This window comes from Muscardinus avellanarius (assembly GCF_963383645.1).
Source record: "Muscardinus avellanarius genome assembly, chromosome: 3".
NCBI classification, from domain to species: Eukaryota; Metazoa; Chordata; class Mammalia; order Rodentia; family Gliridae; genus Muscardinus; species Muscardinus avellanarius.
The window spans coordinates 112,366,642-112,391,570 of NC_137788.1; the positions used below are offsets into that span (position 1 = coordinate 112,366,642).

The following is a 24,929-nucleotide window of genomic DNA, read 5'->3' on the forward strand; positions in this document are numbered from 1 at the left end:
TCCCAGCTTTATGACCTAACTCCAGAAATGGAAGTACCCTAACTTGGAAGGTGGAATCATGTCAGTGCCTACCACAAACTGTTGTTGTGAGGACTGAAATCTTGATACGCACTTTTTTGTTGTTGTTACAGTACTGCGGATGGGACCCAGGGGCATTCTACTTCCAAGCTGCATCCTCATTCCTATTTTTTATTCTTTATTTTGAAACGGTGTCACTGAGTTGCAGAGGGCCTCATTAAGTAGCTGAGGCTGTCCATGAACCGTGATCCTCCCGTCTCAACCTCCCAAATGCTGGATTACAAGTGTGCCACTACGCCCGGCTCTAATAAATATAGTTTAAAAAGTTCTCAGTTGAGCCAGACATGGTGGCACACACTTATAATCCCAGCATTTGGGAGACTGAGACCGGAGGATCACGGTTCACAGACGGCCTCAGCTACTTAGTGAAGCCCTTTGCAACTCAGTGAGACCTTGTTTCAAAATAAAGAATTAAAAATAGGGCTGGGGTGGAGCTCAGAGGTAGAATGCCCCTGCGTTCCATCAGGACCCACCAAAAAAAAAAAATTGCTTTGACGACTAAAGAGCTGCAGTGTGAAACAGGCCAATATGGGTGAACGGGGACTTAGGGGCCCTACATTTCAAGATCTCACCAGAAGGGTGCCAGCATGTATCTAAGGACCCCTTTACCACTGTTTAGTGGCTTTGCAGTTCTTCCTTACACCACAAGGTGGCACTAGCATTGCAGACACTGCTTAAGGGAGACCTGAGAGTAAGATATCTTAAATATATATTTAGGGCATGGTGGCGCACATTTGTAATCCCTGCATTCAGGAGGCTGAGACCGGAGGATCGCGGTTCGCGGACAGCCTCAGCTACTTAGTGAGGTCCTTTACAACTCAATGAGACCCTGTTTCAAATTAAATAGGGCTGGGGGTGTAACTTGGAGGTACAATGCCCCTAGGTTCCATCCCTAGTACCACCAAAAAAAAAAAAAAAAATATTGAAGTAAGCTAAGCATGGTGGTGCAGGCTTGTAATCCCAGCATTCAGGAGGCTAAGTCAGGAGAATGGCAGGTTTGCAACCAGCCTCAGCTACTTGGTGAGGGCCTCTGCAACTTAGTGAGACCCTCTTTCAAATTAAAGAATAAAATAGACCCAGGGGTGTAGCTTGGAATTAGAATGCCCCTAGATTCAATCCCCAGTGCTACACACAAAAAAAAAAAAATTTAAGAAAAAGAATTGTGATGCAGCTCAGAGAAAAGAAAGCACACAGTATCAAAAAAAAAAAAAAAAAGTGAGATTCAGACCTAGACTTAATCTAGACCCAGTCTTTCCAGGACAACTGACAGGCACCAGCTCATCTGTGGACAGAGGAGCAGCTCTTTCCAGCCCAGGACCGCTATCAGCACTGAAACCTGTAGCTTGGCGAGTGGCCAGTGGGGTCAGGAAGCTTCCAGGTGTTTCTGAATGTGGGGAAACAGTCCCTCCACCCTAAGTGTAAAGTTGTGATGCACAGAATAAGACAAGCAGGCCAAGTAAAAGCAAGAGGCGCTTTGTTCTGCACTCCTGAGCGAGGTTCATGGGTCCAAAGCCAGTGATGAGCATGTACCTAGGGTCGGCAGGTTGAAACTTTTATGGGGCTGTTTTCTGAGGGTGGGGGAGAGCGAGGAGTTGGGGGTTTTCCGGGCAGGTAGGTTGTTCTTAAGAGTAGAGACACCTGTGTCGGGAACTGGGTGACGTGTGTATTTGCAGTTGTACACACTGGCCAGAGAAGTTGGGTCATTGTTATTTAACTGCAGTTACACACATCAGCCAACTGGAACTTTCAAGGGTGGGGGGCTGCCAACGTCCCTGCTCCAACCAAACACTAAGCGCTTCAGAGTTTGTGCCCAGCAAAAGCCTTTGGCATTAGGAAGGGACCTTGTCAACGGGAAGGGGTGCCTTGATTCACAGGCTTGATTGTAATGCCAGTACATGGGAGTCTGAGACCTCCATGAAAATCACAGGTACAAAGACAGCCTCAGCAATTACTAAGACTCTTATTAACCTAGCAAGACTGTATTTCAAAATAAAAATAAAATAGGGGTGGGAGTGTAGCTTAGAGGTACCATACTCCTGGGTTCAATCCCCAAAAAAATAAATAGCCAAGCATGATGGTGTATGCTTGTAATCCCAGTACTCGGGAGACTCAGACAGACAGAAGGATCACAGGTTTGCAGCCAGCCTCAGCTACTTAGCAAGGCCCTCTGCAACTTAGTGAGACCCTGTTTCAAAATAAAGAATAAGAACTAGGTCTGAACTGCCTGGCGTGGTGGCACACACTTGTAATCCTCGCGCTTGGGAGGCAGAGACAGGAGGATCGCGCTGGTTCGAAGCTAGCCAGAGGCTTAAGAGACCCTAATTTCCAAATAAAAATATAAAAAATAGGTCTGGTAGTGTAGCCCAGAGGTAGAAGGGTTTCTAGGAACCCCAGTACCACCAAAAACAAAAAACAAAAAAACAAAAAACTAGGTCTGAGGAAGTAGCTCAGAGGTAGAATGCCCTGGGTTCAATCCCTAGTACCACAAATGAATGTATGAATGAATGTTTTATTGAGTCCTTTGTGGCCATTGAGATCAGCCAGGAGCCTGCCCTGGGCAATGTTCTACAGGGCTAAGGCTGGGAGGAATCTGACCCATGGGTACTGGGGGGCACTTTCATATGTAGGGATGTATCCAACCATTCCTGCGGAATCTACACAGCAGACATTTGTGAATGCTTTCTCATCCTCACCAGCCCACACCTGTCCACAAAGCACCTCCCCTGGTAGAGGCCGGTGGGTAGCACGATTACCTTCCCATCTTACAAAGCTCCCACACTAGTGGACCCCAGGTCTGCAAGTTCACTGCGAGGAGAGCCAGCCCCAAGACTGTGTCTCCAGCCTTCCCCACCAAAGGCTGTTCTGGACCCAAGTCATGTTCTCAGAGAAGTGGGCCTCTCCACCCACCCAGAGCATCTCAGGCCCATGACATCACTTCAGTAAACGCTGAGCCTCAGGAAGCTCTTGGCCAACCACAGCCACCTCCACTAGCACTTTGTGACTCACAAAGATACCTGCACCTGTAGCTCCATGCTCGGGCCCAGACCCGCAAAGGCTGCTGGTCAGAGAAGCCTAAGGCCCAGCCAGGGAGCCCCACCAACCACGGGCTGCCGGCCGGCGAGCCCTGCCCTCCCCTACAGAAATCCCAGATTGTGTGTGTGTGTGTGTGTGTGTGTGTGTGTGTGTGTGTGTGTTGTTGTTGTTGTTGTTGTTGTTGTTGTTGTTGTTGTTGTTATTGTTGTTTAGGCTGAAGCTTGACCTTGTATCTGCTATCCTCCATGTCTCAGCCTCCCAAGTACTTGGATTCCAGATGTGTGCCACCCTGCCTGGTACAGAGAATGCTCAACCTCATCCAAGGGCTCCTGCCAAGCTCGGTGTGTGTGTCATACATTCACACCCCAGCCACACCAGCCAGACGCCTCTTGCTGGGGTCCCTGAGTTCCGCTGGCTGCGCTGGCTCTGTGGAGAAGTGTTAGCCACACTGCACAGATTTCCTGAGCTTTGATGTCTCTGATATTCTCAGCCGCTCTCCATCCACTGGACAAGACAGATCTCAGCCCCAGCCAAACATCTGCCTCTCCCAGGCCTCAGGCCACAGGTACTGAGCCCCAGGGGAAAATGTCTCTAAGGCTTTTACTATAGGTTAATTGTTAGAACAAAGGGCAAGCTGGGCACGGTGGCGCACGCTTGTCATTCCAGCATTCAGGAGGCTGAGACAGGAGGATCGCGGTTTGCAGCCAGCCTCAGCTACTTAGTGAGGCCCTTTGCAACTCAATTTTGTAAAAGCTCTACAGACCCCACCCACAGCCCCCAGATGTGCCCTCAAACCTGTGACATCCCTCCTGATAGCCCCTTCTGATATGTAACCTATGCAGGAAGGACAGCAGTTTTGAGCTAAAGTGTGCAGTCTGGACGGGTATCTATTCAGCAAATATTTGCTGTGCTAGCCTGTACTTTGGCACTAACAAGATCTTTCTGCCATTGTCCTGTCTCCATCTGCTGTGGTCCCAGAGCCCTGAGGTGGCCTTATGGCTACAGGGCCTCAGCCGACACCTCCTCCTTCTCTGGCCCAGGCCCGGAGGGCCCACACTGCCGTGTTCTGCCATGTTCTGTGGGCAGGGGATGGTGGACCACAGCAATAGCATGGCTGATACCACAAACCCCATTCTGGGAAGACAGCCCACTCTTCACGTCCCAGATGAGATGCCAGGGCCGGCCTCTGGGTGTGCCAGGAAACCCCAAACAGTAGTCTGTGTTGGTGACAGCTGGCTCCTGTTTGGGGGCCCCTTCAAACACAGCATCCCCCGCAGCATCCCTGGCAGCATCCCCCACAGCATCCCTCACAGCATCCCCCGCAGCATCCCTGGCAGCATCCCCCGCAGCATCCCCACAGCATCCCCCGCAGCATCCCCACAGCATCCCCCGCAGCATCCCCACAGCATCCCCACAGCATCCCCCGCAGCATCCCCCGCAGCATCCCTGGCCAGGGCTCTCATTCCCTCATCTTTCCTCACCTAGATGGTGGTCCTTGGATAGTGTCCTCTTGTATGTAAAAAGGAGTCAGGTTTCAGGTTAAGGCAGGAGCCGGCTTTCATGCTGGAGTGCTGGCTTAGGAAAATTGCTCCGGTATTAATTTCCAAAATGTACAAAGTAGTCAGAGCCTGGGCGCTGCACAGGCGCTCAGGCAGGGAGGGGTGGCAGCTGTTACAATGCAGAGCTCCTCTCTGGTTCCTCTCTCTCTCTTTGCCCTTTGTTTTGTTTTTGTTTGTTTTGTTTTGTTCTTTGGTACTAGGGATGGAACCCAGGGGCATTGTACCTCTGAGCTATCCCCCCAGACCTATTTTTTAGTCTTTATTTTGAAACAGGGTCTCACTGAGTTGCAAAGAGCCTCACTAAGTAATAGCCGAGGTTGTCCTCGAACCGCGATCCTCCTGTCTCAGCCTCCCAAATGCTGGGGTTACAAGCGTGCGCCATCACGCCCGGCTCCTATTTTATTTTTTATTTAGAAACCAGATCTCACTAGGTAGCTGAGGCTGGCCACAAACCGCGATCCTCCCGTCTCAGCCTCCCAAATGCTGGGATTACAAGCTTGCACCACTGTGCCCAGCTTGCCCTTTGTTCTAATGATTAACCTATAGTAAAAGCCTTAGAGACAATCAAAGCCTTTAGCCCTAAAAATGTACAGAGGCAATCAGTGACTCTGTTTATCTCCCCTCCTTTGCGATCTGGCCTAGGTATAGGAAAGGTAAACTTCGTGTTGGAAGCACCCATAGTGGATGCGCAGCCAATATTACCCAATACAAAGCCAGGTAGATATTCTACCTCCACACTTAGTAAGTGCACTGTCCGGAAACAAAGAGGCACCACCTGCCAAAGAAATGATTATCAGTGTTATCCATTGCCTTGGTAACACTGATAAGAAGATACCCAGCAAAATCTGCTTAAGGGCTGGGGTCTCAAAAAGGTAGAAGAGTTCCATTTTCGGGCTCTCAGCGTGCATGCCAGCACACTGCTTTTTCTTCTCTTCTCTTTCTATTCCCTACTGATTTTGTAATAAAGACTTGTTAAAGCTGCACCAAGCTGCCTATTAGTGTTCATTTTTCTGTTCAAAAGACTTTAGTTGAATAAGAAAAAATGCCCACAGTACCATTTACAACCGTAACACTGGGATAGCTCTGAATGTCGGGGCTTGGGGTGTAGCTCAGAGGTAGAATGCCCTGGTTCCATCCCAGTGCAGCCAGCCTCAGCTACTTAGTGAGGCTCTCAGCAACTAAGTGAGACCCTGTTTCCAAATAAAGTATGAAATAGGTCTGGGAATATAGCCCAGAGGTAGAAAGCCCCTGGGTTCCACCCCCAGAGCCATAAAAAAAAAAAAAATAGGGGTAGGGTGTAGCTCTGAGGTAAAATGCCCCTGGGCATCCCCAGTACTGTAAAAAAGAACAGAAATTTATTTCTCGCAGTTCCAGAGGCTGGGGAGTTCAAGATCAAGGTGCCTGTGGGTCCAGTGTCCACTGAGGGAGGTTGTCAGTTCCCAAGATGGTGTCAGGTCACCACATCCTTTACAGGGAACAAATGCTACATCCTCACACGGCTGAATGTGGCAGGACAAAAAGAGGCCAAGACCCTCAGTCAAGCACTGCTGTTGCTGTTGTTGTTGTTGTTGTTGTTGTTGTTGTTGTTGTTGTTTTCAGGACTGGTGATGAAACCCAGAGGCATTCTACCTCCGAGCTACACCCCAGCCCTACTTTTTTTATTTTGAAACAGGATCTCACTAAGTTACAAAGGGCCTCACTAAGTAGCTGAAGCTGGCCGCAAAACGCGATCCTCCTGTCTCAGCCTCCCAAGTACAAGAGATTACAAATGTGCGCCACCATGCCCAGCTAGTCAAGCCCTTTTAAAAGGGCACATAGACCCCAGCGTGGTGGCGAAAGCTTGTAATCCCTGAGCTTGGGAGGCTGAGACCGAAGGATCGCACAGGTTTGAAGCCAGCCTCAGCTACTTAAGTGAGGCTCTCAGCAACTTGGTGAGACCCTGTTTCCAAATAAAGTATAAAATAGGTCTGGAGTATAATATAGCCTGGAGGTAGAAAAGCCCCTGGGTTCCACCTCCAGTACAAAAATAAAAAATAAAAATAAAAATAAATAAATAAAAGGCACCTAATTCCACTCGTGGGAGCTCTGCCCACATGTTTCAGTCACTTGCAAAGGCCACACCCCTGCATCCTGTCACGCTGGGGTGAGGTTTTTGCCGCGAGCAAGGGGCCACAAGGTCTTAAGACCAATAAGTCACATCACTCACAATGTCACGAGGTTTATTCAACACTGGAAGGTTAAAGCACATGGGGACTTCTCAGGAGGTTGTCTAAGTAAAGTTAAGCTAAGTTCGGATGCTGGGTGGCTGTTTTTTCAAAGCCAGTTAGACATGAATGAGCGTGAAGCAATACACTGCACAACAGCAAATCTCACAACGTTAGCTGAACGAGTGTGCTAGACGGGAGGAGCGCAGGTTCGCAGCCAGCCTCGGCCACTTAGTGAGGCTCTCTGCAGCTTAGGCCCTGTTTCAAAATGAAGAATTAAAAAAGAAATAGGAGCCGGGCGTGGTGGCGCACACTTGTAATCCCAGCATTTGGGAGGCTGAGACGGAGGATCGCGGTTCACAGACAACCTCAGCTACCTAGTGAGGCCCTTTACAACTCAGTGAGACCCTGTTTCAAAATAAAGAATAAAAAATAGGGCTGGGGGTGTAGCTCAGAGGTCAAATGCCTCTGGGTTCCATCCCCAGACCCCCCCCAAAAAATAGGACTGGGGGGAGTAGCTTATAGGTAGAATGTCCCTGGGTTCAGTCAGTAGTGAAGAAGGAGGAGGAGGAGGAGGAGGAGGAGGAGGAGAATGTGGGGAGCCATTAAGGTTTTCCCCTTTAAGAACACTTCTGACTGTCCTTTGCCCAGAGCCAATAAGGTTTGGGGTCATGGAAAGTTCAATGTCTGAGAGAAGCTCAGGTGGAATTGATTGCTTTGACCGTTAAGCGCACAGGTGGTGACGGCACAGGCTTGATTGGTTTGACCGTTACACGCATAGGTGGTGACGTCAGGAGGGTTGGCTGACCGGGAGCGGTATAAATAGGACGAGAGCGATAAAACCGGGATCGGTTAGTAGAGATATCCACCCGGGAGTGTACTGCCGATCCTTCCATGAGAGAATTGATAAGTAAAATAAAAAATTGTGTGAGTAAAATAAAAAATAATGTGAGTACGGCGGAGTGTGAAAAACACGAGAGAGGTCCGGTACACGTGGCATGTAAAGTTTTAATGGCACGGCTCTCCCGGGGATCAGGGCGAGGCACCGTGGGGCCCGCGCGCCTGTCCGAAGCTTGAGGATGTGGGCTCTCCTTTTCAAGACATGCATCTCGCGAGACGGGGGTTTTACTCGCGGGAACGCCCAATTCTCACAGGGGTTTCAGCCCCTCCCTTGCCCTGCAGAGGTCATGTGACACAAAGTCACACGAGTGCAGGACCCAACTTATCATTCCGGCCTTTTGATGGTAGGGATAATGGATGACGATTGGACCCTCTAGTGACTTCCTGCTGTCAAGGGGGGCGTCGTCCGGGGCCCCAGGCCGGGAGGAGTCGGGAATCCAGTCCCCCAGAAGGGGGGGCAGGTGGGTGCATAGCTGTAGTGCGAATTGGAGGTTACCCTGGACAGCTTAGTGATGTGTGCTTGAGGAGGCTTGAACAGGCGAGGGCCTTTTCCAAGGGCACTGTTCCAGTGACCCTCCTGGCCGCACGCCGGGCACAGTCTGATTGGTGGGCGTGGCTTCACCCCACTTCAGGCAGGCTCCTGGAGGTAGTCGTCGTTGCAGTCCTCCACACCTAGGTGGCGCTCCAGAGGGCTGAGCCGCCACTGCCAGCCGAAGGGCAGCTACCAGGGATCTGCTTTTTGGCAAATTCGGCTTGTACGCTCCATCTCCGCCTGTTTCTCTCTGGAATTAAAACTTTAGATGCCATGTTAAGGTTCTGTCAGCTGCGACGGACCTACACTCACACACAAAGAGCGTGTCCCGGGGCGGGTGTCCAGCGAGAATGGCAACGCAGACTCCCCACGGGCAGAGGGTGTCGCCCCAGCCCCGGCCCAGCGTTTCCCGCAGCACCTAGGGCGCGCCCGAGCGGGCCGCCCAGCAAAATTGCAGTCTGGCGCGGGCCAAGATGGCGACTGTGACATCACCAGGCAGAGACTACGTGCCATCACAAAATGGCAGCTGGCGGGAAAATAAATGGAAGCTGATGGGGGAGAGCATTTGGAGGGATACCAGACCGCTTATAAAAGTTCCTAACTATTACTGGGCCACCGCAACCCATTTCCCAACTCGTATCAAGGCAGACAGGCTCTCGGGGCATCTGCTAGTATAAAGGTTCGACTTCCCATAATTGGTTTGCGGGCGGAAACGAAGAACAGGAAATGGGCGTCCTCGATTTCCCTGCTCAATTGTTCAGAAACGGAGGTTAAGAGATAGGGAAGAACGTCTTCATTCCTTCTCAAAACCGGAGGATGACCTGGTCATCCCGAGGGTGGTCCCAGTGGACCAGGGGACAATGGGTCACCAAGCGCTTGGATTTGGGGGTCCCAGTGGACCGGAAGACCCAAGTCCAGAACCCGCTAACCAAGGGAAGGAGACAATTTACCGGAGTGAAGCGTTGCCGGCCAGTGCTGGCTGCGAAAGAAGCGCTGAGAAGCTGCTGAGGGCGCGGTGGAGCTGGGGCGCGTGGATGCCGGTGGCTGGTGTGGACGGCACTGGCGGCCGGCACAGGCGGGATCAAACGGTGGCACGCAGGCGGCATGGCTTGCCGGGTTTGTGGCGTGGAGACAAAATGGCTTCCAGGCACGCGGCAGATGCTGAGGCTGGGCCGCGAGGAGCACTGCCAGTGAACCTGGCTTGGGCGGGCGGAACGGAGCAGCAGCAGCGAGTAGAGCTACGCCTGGCACGGGTGACTGTGGCGGATGCCGAGGCCGGCTGTGCGCCGCCCAGTGAGCCTGCCTCAGGGCAGGCGGGGCAAACCGGCCAGAGGTCCCGGCGGTGACCGGAGCGCCGAGCTGGAATGGCAGTTTTAGGAGGTCCAAGCAGCAGCAGAGGTCCTGGCCCGCCCAGGCCGTCGGCGGGCAGAGCAGGTGCCAGCATCACCCAAGGAGCCTGGCTCGGGGCGGGTGGAACTGGCAGCCTGGCGGCTGGTGGAGCCTGCATGCCCCGGCAGTGGTGGCCGCGGCCGCAGTGGCAGTGGAAGATGGCCGTCGGTGCTCCGGAAGAGAGCACGTGGGCGGGAAAAGATGGCCACCAGCTCTCAGCAGAGCGCAGGGCCGGAAAGATGGCCACGGGCTCTCAGCAGAGTGCGGGGCCAGAAAGATGGCCGCGGACTCTCAGCAGAGCGCGGGATCAGAAAGATGGCCACTGGCTCTCAAGAGAGCATGTGGGCAGGAAAAGATGGCCACCAGCTCTCAGCAGAGTGCGGGGCCACAAAGATGGCCGCGGGCTCTCAGCAGAGCCCAGGGCGGAAAGAAGGCCGCCAGCTCTCCCGGAGAGCACGGGGCTTGGGAAGAAGGCTTACGGTCCGGGCAGGCACAGGGCGGCAGTGGCGGCAGTGGTGGGAGCAACGCCTGCAAGCAGAGCACTGGTGTGGGACCTCGCAGTCGATCTGCTGGAGGGTCAGAGAGTCCGGGGCTCAAAAAGAGAGTAAAAATAAAAGGAGAAAAAAAGGGGGGGAGGGACCCAAGAGTTCTCCCGGTTCGGCACCAAATGATAAGTAAAATAAAAAATTATGTGAGTAAAATTAAAAAAAAATGTGAGTACGGCGGAGTGTGAAAAACACGAGAGAGGTCCGGTACACATGGCATGTAAAGTTTTAATGGCACGGCTTTCCGGGGGTTCAGGGCGAGGCACCCCAGTGGGGCCCGCGCACCTGTTCGAAGCTTGAGGATGCGGGCTCTCCTTTTCAAGGCATGCATCTCACGAGATGGGGGTTTTACTCGCGGGAACGCCCAATTCCCAATTCTCGCAGAAGTTGCAGCCCCTCCCTTGCCCTGCAGAGGTCATGTGACACAAAGTCACATGAGTGCAGGACCCAATTTATCAAGAATGAAGTATTCTATGCATAAAATTCATTGAATAAAATTCTTTTCATCCTCACTCCTCTCTTCAGAACCCGTACTTTTGCCGGCAGGCTCCGGCAGAAGGAGGAGGGGGGGAGGGGGAAGGGAGGGGGAGAACAAGAAGAACAAGAGGAGGACGAGGAGGAGGAACAGGACCGGATCCAGTTGCTGGAGAAGAGACACACGGTAGACTGGAGGTCTACCTCTCATAAGAAGGCCCATTGTTTTCTAGGGCTTTGTGGGTGTTGCTTGGGGTCTTTGGCAAACTCATCTAGGCTTATCAGACATTACCACACTCCTGTCAGTAGTCCAAGTGTATTGATGGCTGAGTCCATCAGAAGTGAAGAGGTGTTTTTATGATCCCAGGATCTGTTATCAACTGCAGCACAGGCTTGCCGGTCTGAGCCCCTATGCTGATGTGTTTGGACAAGTTGTTTGGGTTTCTTAAGTTGCCTGAGCTGTTCGTTCGCTGGAATGTATAAACAAGTTGTTAATGTGCTCCTGAACCATTGTTTTATATCCCATACTCTACGCAGTTTCAACAAGAGTTTTGGAGAGGGCCACTATTATCTGAATCACAGGAGCCAGGGAGACAGCAGTTCATAAGCCTGCCTCAGTGGGGGGGATCAGAAAGACAGGGGTCCAGCCCCAGCTCCATCTTTAGGAGGGGCAGCTGAAAGCAGGGGTGAAGGGAGGGGCGACAGCTTTTACCAAGTCCTTAATGGCCTCAAATCTTTCATGGTGTTGGGGTCTTGCTGGAGGTTGGGTGCTTCTGAATCTCCTCATAGATAGCTTGGGCTGCCAGAGCTGGCTTGGGGCTCTGTTCAAAGTTGCTTCTCTTCTCGGTGGTCTACAATTCAAGGCGGGAGGAGAGCAGTCTTAATCAGCTTTGCAGACTCAGACTCAGGGGCGCTCAGGCTACCTGGCTGCAGGCAGTTCTGGCGCTCCCTCCTCTCAAAATGCAAATGCAGCCAGACCTGCCCCTGAGCTCCATGGTCACTCAGTTCTCTGCCCAGGATGCTACTAGCCCTTTCCTTGGACCACCCACAGTCCACAGGCTCACTCCCTCACCTCATCCTGGTTTTCCTGACAGCCTTAGAGGAAACTCCAAATCCCATCCCCAGTATTCCCTCTCCCCTGCTTTATTTCTTCCTTGGTGCTTTAAGAAAGGAAAGCCATCTTTGCTACAGAAGTTACAAGATCACACAGAAACTGCAGGGCTTCTTCCACTCTGTAACTGTATCCTAGGCATTCGCTCTGTAACTCTTGTACCTGGGTCTGCAGGCTCCACTCCCAGATATACTGGCTTTGTGCTTCTAGCCAATTAGATTGCAAAAGCCACGCTCCAGCCAATGAGGAAGGACGCAGTGGCCTTCGAGGTAGGTGGGGATGAGCAGACTGCCCACCCAGGGTGTTTACCTCCTTCCTCACAGAAGTAAATTGCCTTGCAGACTTACTTTTGATTTCATGAGTTTTTATTTGTGGCTTTCCTATCTGTTTCTAGTGACTAAGGATGCATCTGGGATCCCCACTCTTTGGGCAAGTGCCGTGAGCTCCCCACTGGAGAAGACATCATACTGCCTTGTTGCAGTAGCCCCTGAGTGCTGGGGGCAATCTGGCATGTCCCTAACTGGCTGAGAAAAAAAAGACATCTCACTCTCAGTTCTCCCTCAAGTAGTGTCTGCAAAGCCTCATTTTAGAGCCACAGTTGTGCACAATTGTGGCTGTGCAGATGTACTTAAAGGTGCGCTCAGCTGGCTGTGTGCATCCACGTACGCAGCCGCGCCCTTCAAGGCACGGGTGGGATCCAGAGGGCCCGGTGGGTGTGCTGGTATCATGAAGCTTCAGCCTACACCAGTTGCTGTCATCTGATTCCCTCCAACTCACCTTGAAGTGTCTCAGGCGGCTGACCTTCGAGTATAAAGGGCTGGAGCTACAAAGGTCGCCGGTGTGCAGGTGAGCAGAATCATCACTGGGAGGGGCCCACGGGGCCGCTGCAGAGCAGGAGAGTGGACCTGACACAGCAGGCTCCCGGTAGCACCCTGAGCCTGAGCAAACCTCCTCCCGCGTTCTGCATTCACTCACCTCTGGCCCTCAACACTCCAGGCTCCTGCAGGAAGAGCCTGCCCGTACCGGCCTCCCCAGGCTGCCCACTCTCCTTGGGTCAGCTCTGTCCACTACCCCGATGCCTCAGGGTCTGCCCAGCACCTGCCTCTTTCAGTCTCCATCCTCTTCCTCTTCCAGATCCACACGCCAGCGCCCAGACTCACGATCACACCCGCAGCAAGGAGTCCGATCCAAAGCCCTTTGCTCTGATGAGAACCTGGGGTGGAAAGCAACCTGGGGTCAGAGCTGCTTCGGCCAGCCTGGGCCTGGTGGGCAGCTGGGGAGGGACCGCCCTGGCCCAGGCCCATCTCCAGGGCAGGGTGGTGCTGCAACCTGATGGATTTCCTCTCTCCTTGACTCGTGGCTCACCGGCCACGGCCACACTGATGTTTCTGCACCAGGTCTTCTCTCCTGTCTCTGCAAAGGACCCTCCGAAGCCCCCACTGGCTGGAGTAGCACTGCTCATTCCAACTTGTCTCACATTACAACAGGGAAAGGGGATGGAAGGATCTGGGTCTCCACACCTCAGGATGTGTGGTGTCTGAGGTGAATTTTTTTGTTTTTGTTTTTGTTTTTGTTTATTTATTTATTTATTTTTGGTGGTACTGGGGTTCCTGGAAGCCCTTCTACCTCCGGGCTACACTCCCAGACCTATTTTTTTTTTTTTTAAACAGGGTCTCTTAAGCCAGCATGGCTGGCTTCAAACCTGCACGATCCTCCTGTCTCCGCCTCCCAAGCGGGGTTGGGGGAATTACAAGTGTGCGCCACCACGCCTGGCTGGGGTGAATTTTTTTTATACTGCCGAAGAAAACTCCTATTCATCCTTCAAGGCCCAACGCAGGTGTTCTCTTCTCTCTGACACCTTTCCCAACTCTTGTAGCCATTTCTTAGTTTCTTTCTTTTTTTTTTTTTTTTTTTTTTTTTTTTTTTTGTACTAAGGATGGAACTCAGGGAGCATTCTACCTCCAAGATACACTCCCAGCCCTATTTTATTCATTATTTTTGAAACAGGGTCTCACTGAGTTGCAAAGGGCCTCACTAAGTAGCTGAGGAGCCACCACACCCGGCTTATTTACTTTTTTTTTTTAACCACATTTTGAATTTGTCTTACCTTTGTGTTTAATTCTGGCTTATACATTTAAAAACATCTTTGTTCTTTTTTTCGGGGGGGGGTCTGGAAATGAAAACCAGGGTCATTCTACTTCCAAGCTGCACCCCCAGCCCTATTTTTGATTCTTTGTTTTGAAACAGGGTTTCACTGAGTTGCAAAGGGCCTAAGTAGCTGAGGCTGGCCTTGAACCACGATCCTCCTGTCTCAGCTTCCCAAAGTCCCTTTCTGCAGCTTGATTAAGGTCTCTGCTGATGGGGGGAATGCATGGTATTCCATCACACTTCCTGGAGGGGAGGCCAGCAGTTACTCAGGCCGTTAGATGCAGTAGCCATCGTAGATAGGGGGCATCTGGCATGCAGCAAAAACACCTCGCATGTCCAGCCTGGACATGTAGCACAGGCGTGGGACAGGGCATTCCAAGCCTGCAGGTCCACGGAGGGCTCCGAGGCCCTTACTCTCCTCCCCTGCTTGGATTCTGGTGACTGATTTATCTAACCACAAGCTCCTTGATGTTGGGAATAGGGGCACCCATGGGCCAGTCCTGCATTTCCAGCCCAGTAAAGCAAGCACAAGCTGGCCCAGTCTCTGGACCTGCAGATGTGAAGGCTGTTAGGAGGATGGGGTTGACTGAGAGAGGGACCTACTATGTGACAAGCCTTGCATCTCAGCCCCGCCACCATCCTGGGTCCTCCCCTCTCAGCACCCCAGTGCCGCCAAGCCCATTCCATCCCCCAGAAGAGCACACTCACCTCTCAAGGGACAGATGCTCCCCAGATCCAAGGTAGCGTTCCTCTGGTCCACGGAGTTGCTGACCACGCAGGTCAGGGGGCCGTCCGACTGGCTCCGAAGCAGGCTCAGGCTTAGGTTTCTGGAGCTGGAGTGTCTCCGGGCCAGTGCGCCTCTGTCCTCTGGATCCACAGGACGGCCTCGGTCCAGCCAGGTCACTGCCAAGTGCTCTGTGCCTCCCGGGACCCAGCACTCCAGGCTGACGTTGCACCAGTCAGACGCATGGGATGCAGAGTGAATCAGGATGTGGGGCTGGGGGATGATCTCTGCAGGGACAGGACCAGGGAGAGCAGAGCTCCAGGGAGCTCCAGCCCTCCTCGACCCCGCGGCATATCAGCGACAGAGTATGAGGTGGCCTGTTTGCTGCATACAGGCTTGGGGAAGAAACCACTCCACCCACCCCGCCCAGCCCAGGGGAAGATGGCTGAGTGGTCCTGGAGCATCTGGTCCTCTGTTCACTCCAAATAGCCAGGTGATGTTCACATCCCGGGCCTTCCTGAGACTGCCCTGTCCCTCACCACCACCCCTTGACTCCTAGGCCCCCATCACCCCTCAGAGAGTTACCCTGACCTCTAGGAAAATGGATTCGAACCTAGAGGGGTTTTATTGTTGTTGTTTGTTTGTTTGTTTGTTTTTGTGGTACTGGGGGTAGAACCCAGGGGCTTTTCTACCTCCGGGCTATACTCCCAGACCTATTTTATATTTTATTGGAAACAGGGTCTCACTAAGTTGCTGAGAGCCTCACTCAGTAGCTGAGGCTGGCTTCGAACCTGCGTGATCTCCTGTCTCCGCCTCCCAAGCGCGGGGATTACAAGCGTGCGCCACCACGCCCGGCTCGAACATAGAATTTATACCCTTTTCTACTAACATGAGAACACAAGACAAATCAAACTTGAGGATGCGCAAGTGTCTCGGAAGTTAAGCACCTCTCTGGAAGAAATGCAATGATTGTAGGAGAAAATGAACCAGGAGCACAGACACCAGTGAAGCCTACAGTCAAACGTGATCACCAGGGGTCCATGTTCACGATGGAATCTGACTCAGCCATAAAGAACCAAATTATATCCTTTGCAAGAAAATGGAAGGAACCGGAGAATGGCGAGTGCTGAGCCTGGTCATTCTCGCTAAGTCAAGGGTCATAGTTTTCTCTCATATGTGGAAGCTGGAGAGAAATTGGGGGACGCCCAGCTCTAGTCTGAAACCCTTTTACCTAGTGGCCACTTCTAACATCCAGTCTCCCTCTGGTGACTTTGCTTTTTTTTTCCTTCAACTTTTTCAATGTCCAACTTTGTTGTCTGGTTTTTGCCAACGTCTTTCAGGCATGAAATTTTTGAGTTTTTGAACCAACCAACATTTCTGAAATAAGCCGGGCGTGGTGGCGCATGCTCGTCATCCTAGCATTTGGGAGGCTGAGACAGGAGGATCGCGAGTTTGAGGACAGCTTCAGCTACTTGGTGAGACTCTTTGCAACTTAGTGAGACCCTGTATCAAAATAAAGAATAAGCCGGGTGCAGTGGCGCACGCTTGTAATCCCCGCGCTTGGGAGGCGGAGACAGGAGGATCGCGCAGGTTCGAAGCCAGCCGTGCTGCCTTAAGAGACCCTGTTTTCAAATAAAAAAGTATAAAAATAGGTCTGGAAGTGTAGCCCATGGGAGTGTAGCCGAAGGTAGAAGGGCTTGCAGGAACCCCAGTACCACCAGAAAATAAGTAAATAAATAAATAAATAAATAAATAAATAAATAAATAAATAAAATAGGGCTGGAGGTATAGGTCAGAGGTAGAATGACCCTGGGTTCCAGCCCCAGTACTGTTAAAAGAAAAAAGTGTTTAAGGAAAGCCTGGCTGGGCGTGGAGCCAACTTACCATACACAAAGAGTCTAAAGGTCTCCTTCTGGATCTCTCCTGAGCGGAATTTGATTCGTGCTTCATAGAGTCCACTCATTTCCACAGTGAGGTTCACAACACTCAAGGAAAACCTCTCCACCATGTCGAATTTATTCTTACACTCGAAGTCATACCACTCACTGGGTGTGCCAGGCCTCCAGACCACCAGAAGCCGTTCTTTGTCAGAATACCAATTCCACTCTATCTCTCGGATGCTGGGAGACAAGGACAGGTTCAGTAGGAGCTGAACAGACCCCCCCACTGTCCTGTTAAATGTGCGGGAAGAGCCGGGGGCTTGCACAGTCTGGAAACCTGGTAAAACAGAGCTGAAATTAGCAGGAGAAAAGAGAAGAGTAAAGCCGCGTGGTGGGGACGCCTGTCATCCCAGGGCTTGGGAGGCTGAGACAGGAGGATCACAGGTTTGAGGCCAGTCTCAGCAAGTAGTGAGATTTTCATCAACCTAGTGAAACCCCTATTTCTTTTTTTTTTTTTTTTGCAGGTCTGGGGATGGAACCCAGGGGCATTCAACCTCTGGGCTACACTCCCTGCCCAATTTTTTATTCTTTATTTTGAAACAGGGTCTCACTGAGTTGCAGAGGGCCTCACTAAGTAGCTGAGGCTGTCCACGAACTGTGATCCTCCTGTCTCAGCCTCCCAAATGCTGGGATTACAAGTGTGCACCACCACGCCCGGCAAGACCCTGTTTCAATATTAAAGATAAAATAGGGTTGCATGTAGCCGGGCGTCGTGGCTCACACTTGTAATCCCAGCACTTGGGAGGCTGAGACAGGAGGATCTCACAGGTTCGAAGCCAGCCTCAGCTACTTAGTGAGGCTCTCAGCAACTTAGTGAGATCCTGTTTTCAAATAAAATAGAAAATAGGTTTGGGAGTATATCCCAGAGGTAGAAAGCCTCTGGGTTCCATCACAGTACCACCAAAAAAAAAAAAAAAAATAGGGTTGTGTGTGTAGCTTGGAAGTAGAGTGACCTTGGGTTCAATCCTCAGAACCCAAAAATAAATAAATAAATAAATACAGACAGACAGACAGACAGACATAATAGTGCTGGGGGTATAACTCAGAGGTAGAATGCCCAGGGTTCAATTCTCAGTACGAAAGAAAAGGAAAGAAAAAAAGGAAGGAAGGAAGGAAGGAAGGAAGGAAGGAAGGAAGGAAGGAAGGGAGGGAAGGAGGGGGAGGGGAGGGGAGGGAAGGGAAGGGAAGGGGAGGGGGGAAGGGAAAAGAAAAGAAAAGACAAGACAAGACTTGGTCCTGGTTCAAGAGCCACTGGAATGAGGCTCTGCCTCCTCTCTGCGTGTGGGAGGAAGCCGGGACTGGGAGGGTAGTACAGAGGCTCCCAGAGCATGCAGGGCAGTCAGAGCCCCGTGTGACGTATGGTAGAGTTATGATCTGGGTAATCTATCTACTTAAGAGGGTATAGAGAGCCAGGCATGATGGCGCACGTCTGTAACCCAGTACTTGGGAAACTGAGACAGGAGGATCACAGGTTAGGGCCCAGCCTCACCAACATCATGAGACCCTTAGCAACTCAGTGAGAGCCTGCTTCAAAATGCAAAGTAAAATAGAGCTGGAGGGGCAGGTCAGAGATAGAAAGCCATCCATGCACCCACACGCACAAGATTCCCAACCAAGCCAGGCGTGGCGGCACACGCTTGTCATCCCAGCATTTGGGAGGCTGAGACGAGAATTGCGGTTTGAGGACAGCCTCAGCTACTTAGTGAGGCCCTTTGCAACTCAGTGAGACCCTGTTTCAAATAAAGATTAAAAAATAGGGCTGGCGGTGTAGATCAGAGGTAGAATGCCCCCGTGTTCCATCCCCAGTACTGGGAAAAAAAAAAAAAAAAATGCTCGCACCAAAGGTAGATGCAGACGTCAAGATTCCCAGCCAATGTCCCTTGTGCCTAGAGCTTAGTATGGGTCTTCCAGTGTTTCGGCCCTTCTTGCTGTATGTGAAAAATAGTATGTGAGAAGGCTCAGCCAGTACAGATCTTGTAGGTGGCAGATGTTCAACATGCACTTATTCCTTTCTGTCCTAATCAAGGCTTTGCTGTCGCCTCAGCTCAATACAGCTCCACCGATGTGAGAGGGAAAGAATTGCACAGACACTGCTGGTGGGACTATAAATTAGCACAGCCACCGGCTGGATGCTGGGGGTCAGTGGGAGCCTGGCAGGGGGCGCACAGAGGAGGGAGCAGTCCTCAGCCTGGGGCCCGAAGTGATACAGAACCAGTCTCCTGAGGCCCTGCTTCTCCTTGGATCGGACGCACGGCCTCTGGCATGGACTTTCTAGGTGTGTGCACTTTCTAGGTGTGTGCTCTCCATTCTAGGTCGTGAGCCAAAGGCTCACAAAGGTGGTCACTTTAAGCAGATAGTGATGAAAATGAGTGTCTCTATCATTAAGAACGGTCAGAGCCGGCCGTGGTGGCGCTTGTCATCCCGGCATTCAGGAGGCTGAAACCGGAGGATCGCGGTTCACGGCCAGCCTCAGCTACTACTTAGTGAGGCCCTTTGCAACTCAGTGAGACCCTGTTTCAAAATAAAGAATAAAATATAGAGCTGGGGGTGCAGCTCAGAGGTAGAATGCCCCTGGGGTCCATCCCTAGTGCCACACACACAAAAAAAGAATGGTCAGTTTAGGAGCTGGTGCAAAGATGGGCTGCGCGTTGTTGAAGCAGAGGCATTGAAGTCTGAAGGCGGACATCCAATTAAAGTAACACCGGCCAGTGTGGAAATGCCTGTGCAGCCAACAGCTTCTCTGGGGCTTTGAACTCACACCACCTGAGGTGTTCAGGTGGAAGTGTGGCTCAGGGCCTGTGCGTTTTAGCAATAGCATTTAGCAGGTGTGGAGGGCAACGCTGAGTCAGAAGATAAAGAGGAGGAAGCTGTAAAACTCAAGTATATCTGGAAAGCGATCTGCCCCTGGAGGTGGTAGCAAGTTACCACGGAAAAAGGTCAGGCTTTGGGCGTGGTGGGGCACGCGTGTTTGTCATCCCAGTACTTGGGAGGCTGAGACGGGAGGATCGAAGGTGTGTGGCGAGCCTCAGCTACTTAATGAGGCCCCCCTGCAACTTAGTGAGACTCTGCTTCAAAATAAAGAATAAATAAAATAGGGCTGGGGGTGTAGCTCCGAGGTAGAATGCCCCTGGGTTCCACCCCCAGAACCACAAAAAAAGAAAAAGAAGAAAGTCAAGCTTGCTGCTGATGAAGATGACAATGATGAAGAGGAGGAGGGAGAGGAGGAGGAGGAGGAGGGGGAGGAGGAGGAGGAAGAGAAGGAGGAGGAGGAGGAGGAGGAGAAGGAAGGGGGAAGAGGAGGAGGGAGAGGAGGAGGAGGAAGAGAAGGAGGAGGAGGGGGGGAGGGGGAGGGGGGGAGGGGGGGGAGGAAGAGGAGGAGGAAGAGGAGGAGGGGAGGAGGAGGAGGGGGAGGAAGAGGAAGGAGAGGAGGAGGGAGAGAAGGAGGAGGAGAAGGAAGAGGGAGAGGAGGAGGAGGAAGGAGGAGGAGGGGAGGAGGAGGGAGAGGAGGAGGAGGAGGGAGAGGAGGAGGAGGGGAGGAGGAGGAGGGGAGGAGGAGGGGGAAGAAGAGGAAGGAGAGGAGAAGGAGGGAGAGAAGGAGGAGGAGAAGGAAGAGGGAGAGGAGGAGGAGGGAGAGAAGGAGGAGGAGAAGGAAGAGGGAGAGGAGGAAGAGGGAGAGGAGGAGGAGGGGAGGAGGAGGGGGAGGAAGAGGAAGGAGAGGAGGAGGAGGGAGAGGAGGTGGAGGAGGGAGAGGAGGAGGAGGGAGAGGAGGAGGAGGGGAGGAGGAGGAGGGGAGGAAGAGGGGGAGGAAGAGGAAGGAGAGGAGGAGGAGGGAGAGGAGGTGGAGGAGGAGGAGGAGGGAGGGGGAGGAGGGGGGAGGAGGAGGAGGAAGAGGAGGAGGGAGAGGAGGAGGAGGAGGAGGAGGAGGAAGAGAAGGATTTCAATAAGGAAGAAACTGAAGAGAAAGTTCCAGTGAAAAAATCTATATCAGATACTCCAGCCAAAAATGCCCAGAAATCAAACCAGAATGGAAAAGACTCAAAACCATCCACACAGAGATCAAAAGGCCAAGAATCCTTCAAAAAACAGGGGAAAAAAATCCAAAAAATGCCAAAGAGATTTAGAAGATATCAAAGCAAAGATGCAAGCAAGTGTAGACAAAGGTGGTTCTCTACCCAAAGTGGAGGCAGAGTACATCCATTATGTGAAGAATTGCTGCCCGTGACAGACCAGGAGGCTCTTCCAAGATCCCTGGCAGTGAAGGAAGTCTGCTTAAGAAAATACTTGAGCCAGGCGTGGTGGCCCACGCTTGTAATCCAGCATTTCGGAGGCTGAGACCAGAGGATCGCAGTTCATGGGCAGCCTCAGCTACTTAGTGAGGCCCTCTGTAACTCAGTGAGACCCTGTTTCAAAATCAAGAATAAAAAATAGAGCTGAAGGTGTAGTTTGAAGATAGAATGCCTCTGGGTTCCATCCCCAGTACCAAAAAAAAGGGGGAAAAAAAAAAGCTTTCTGTCTTATTTCATTTCTGTAACAGCTGACATCTGGCTCTGCTTTTTATAATGCAAAGCGAGAACTTTTCCTACCATATTTGGTAAATGATGTCCATGCTCCATTGCCGAGAATGTGTTGTTCCAAATTCCTGATTAGTGTTTAAAGACAGAATTCGCCGGGCGTGGTGGTGCATACTTGTAATCCCAGTATTTGGGAGGCTGAGACAGGAGGATCACATGGGTTGGAAGCCAGCCTCAGCTACTTAGGCTCCCAGCAGCTTAGTGAGACTCTGTCTCCAAATAAAATATAAAATAGGTCTGGGAGTGTAGCCTAGAGGTAGAAATCCCCTGGGTTCCATCTCCAGTACCACAAAGAATAAATCGATAGATAGATAGATAGATAGATAGATAGATAGATAGATAGATAGAGAAAGAAAGAAAGAAAGAAAGAAAGAAAGAAAGAAAGAAAGAAAGAGCTCCACCTCTTGCTTGGTTTCAAGTGTGTATGAAATGTTATCATAGGACATAGCAGTAACAGTCAGACATGGAAATGATATGGATATACATGTGAAATAAACTCAATATTTTTGTGTGTGTGTGGTGCTGGGGATGGAACCCAGGGGCCTTCTACCTCTAAGCTCCACCCTCGGCCCAATTTCTTATTCTTTATTTTGAAACAGGCTCTCACTAAGTTGCAGACGGCCTCACTTAGTAGCTGAGGCTGTCCACGAACCCAGATCCTCCTGTCTCAACCTCCCAAGCGTGGATTACAAGCATGCGCCACCACGCCCGGCTTAAACTCAGTATTTTAATTAGCGCAACCACTAAGGAGATCGGTACATGGCTCCGCCAAAAACTAGGCTTTAGAACCACCATATGACTCAGATATGCCACACCTCAGTGTCTTTGCAAAAGAACTCAAGTCGGGCTCCTACAGGGGATGGGCACACCCAAGTGGACAGCAGCACAATCCACAATGGCCAAGTTGTGGAACCAGCCTAGGCGCCAGTCAACAGATAAATGGATCCATTAAGTGTGGTGTTTATAGACACAGTGGAGTGCTCTGCTGGGAGCCATCTTAGGCCCGGATGCTGACTTTAGCATCTTGGACCAACTCAAGCTGAGAGCACAGTACCAGCTGGGTGGGATGTGTCCTCAAGCGAACAAATTCCGAGGGACCTGATGGAATGGGTAAGAGTGTGGTCTTTGATGGTTTCCTTACCCAGTCATGTTTAAACCTTCCTTTTCCTAAGCTTGGCCCATGCCTGCCTTTCCCTAAACCTGACCTGTAACCCTGAACATAATTCATGGCCTCCTTGCCATGTGCTTTGTTTAAACCTTTTATAAAAGAAAGGTCCTGGTGGTGGGAGGACAGAAGACTTGCTTGGCTCCTCCCTGGCCCACCCCAGTGTTAAAAACAATAATCTTGGACCCAGAGTTGTCCATTCGAGAGATCTGAGCAAGCAGTAACCGCAGCACTCAATCCATCACCAACGACCTGTCATCTGTAACCATTAAGAAGAACGACCTGAGCCAGGTACGGTGGTGCGCGCTTGTGATCCCAGCATTCGGGAGGCTGAGACAGGAGGACCAAAGGAGGACTGTGGCCAGCCTCAGCTACTTAGTGAGGCCTTCAGCAACTTAGTACCGGGGATGGAACCTAGGGGCATTCTACCTCCGAGCTACATCCCCAGCCCTATTTTTATTCTTTATTTTTTGAAATAGGGTCTCACTGAGTTGCAGAGGGCCTCACTAAGTAGCTGAGGCTGTCCACAAACCACAACCCTCCTGTTTCAGCCACCCAAATGCTGGGGTCACAAGCGTGCGCCCCCACGCCTGGCTACTCTTGCTTCTATAATGAATCTTTTTTGCCCTGTACTAACTTCCTACTGCTTGTCCTGGTGCTCTATTTCCAAGCCCATGATATCTATCTGGGCTGAGGAAAAGAACCCACAGCGGGCAATCACCAAAACAGCAGCATCTTTGGCGACCCAGATGGGACTTGAGAGGGCCTTCCAAACTATAACAGGCTTACTAGGACAAAAAGGTATAAACATGTTCAATGTGTCCAACATACCAAATGCGGTATGAAAAAGTTTTTTGCTCGTTTTTTTTTAAAAGTTCCCCTGGGACGACAGGGAAAGGTAAGGGCAGAGGAAGGAAGCGGGCCGGAGGACGGGGTTCAGCCCACAGAAATAACTAACAGGAGGATGGGGAGCAAGAACAGAGCAGAAACGTCACGGTCAGGATCACCGCCGCAGAGCAGGCAAAATCCTAAGTGGGGCTGCCACCAGGAAACCGACCCAGGAATATTTATGGTGGTGAGTTTCATTTGTTTGGTATTTTGTTTTGTTTTATGGTGCTAGGGATTAAACCCAGGAATATTCTACCTTTGAGCTACACCCTCAGCCCTTTTTATATTTTATATCTATTTATCTCTCTGTCTACCTATTTTTGGTATTGAGTATTGAACCCAGGGACATTCTACCTCTAAACTACACTCCTAACTCCGTGTGTGTGTGTGTGTGTGTGTGTGTGTGTGTGTGTGTTACTGGGGATGGAACCCAGAGGCTTTCTACCTCTAGGCTACACTCCCAGACCTATTGTTTTATATTTTCTTTGGAAACAGGGTCTCACTAAGTTGCTGAGAGCCTCACTCAGTAGCTGAGGCTGGCATCTAACCTGTGCCATCCTCCTGTCTCAGCCTCCCAAGCATTGGGATTACAAGTGTGCGCCACCACACCCAGCTGCACTTTTAAAAAAATTTTTTAAACAGAGTCTTGCTAAGTTTAGTTTTGTAAGGTGTGATACCTATTGATTTTATTCATCTATATATTCTGCTAGGTTTTCCAAAATGTCTACAGTCAATATAAATTATTATTGGATTCAGAATATGTATGTTTATATGTATGTATGTATGTATGTATGTATGTCAACCTGTAATGGCAGTAACTTGGGAGGCTGAGACAGGAGGATTGCAGGTTTGAGATCAGCCTTAGCAATGTAAGGAGACACTTAGCAATCTAATGAGACCCTGTCTCAAAATTTAAAAAGAAAGGGCTAAGGGTATAACTTGGTAGTAGAAAGCTCTTGGGTTCAATTCCAGTGCAAGAAAGGAGAGGAGAGGACAGGACAGGAGAGGAGAGGACAGGACAGGAGGCTCATGCCTGTAATTTCAGAGTGCTTGGGAAGCTGAGACAGGAGGATCACAGGTTTCATGCCAGCCTCAGCTGCTAGTGAATCCCTCCACAATTTGGGGAGGCCTTATTTCAAAATAAAAAATGCTGGGGGTTATGGCTTGGAGGGAAAATATCCCTGGGTTCAATCTAAAGAAAAAGGAGAACAAAAAAAGAAAGAGAAAGAACAAAAGAAAGAAGGAGAAGGAAGAGAGGAGAGAGAGGGAAGGGAGGGAGGGAGGGAAAGAAAGAAAGAGAAAAAGAGAGAGAGAGAAAGAAAGAAAGAAAGAAAGAAAGAAAGAAAGAAAGAAAGAAAGAAAGAAAGAGAGAAAGAGTCCTTGTCTTTTAAGTATAGGGTCTCCTTGGCTCATCAAGCTCAGACAGGCTCCTTCACGCTGTGACAGAGAGGTCCGTGTGCTGGGAGCTCCTAGTTTGAGCTGTCTCAGGAAGGCTCCAGCCCAGACCCTTCAAATCCTTGGGGGTTGGAGGTTGCCCCAATTGCCTGCCCACCTGGTCCACAGCCTCCCGCCCCACCCTGCAGCGGGGTACTCACCGAGGAGGGGGACGATGAGGAGCATCAGGGCCCAGGCTGGGAGCCAGCAGCAGCCACGGCCCAAAGCAGCCAT

General features: G+C 51.1%; 1 protein-coding gene across 1 annotated transcript; it reads right to left on the minus strand.

The window, feature by feature from the left end:
- Positions 1–11,451: 11,451 nt before the first annotated feature.
- Positions 11,452–24,929, minus strand: LOC308260253 (CD48 antigen-like; the record flags this gene model as incomplete). The annotated part of the gene is made up of 6 exons (XM_080691562.1): positions 11,452–11,565; positions 12,603–12,709; positions 12,928–13,038; positions 14,682–14,984; positions 16,582–16,914; positions 24,857–24,929. The coding sequence occupies 6 exons, from the start codon at positions 24,927–24,929 to the stop codon at positions 11,452–11,454; spliced, it is 1,041 nt and encodes a 346-aa protein (XP_080547688.1).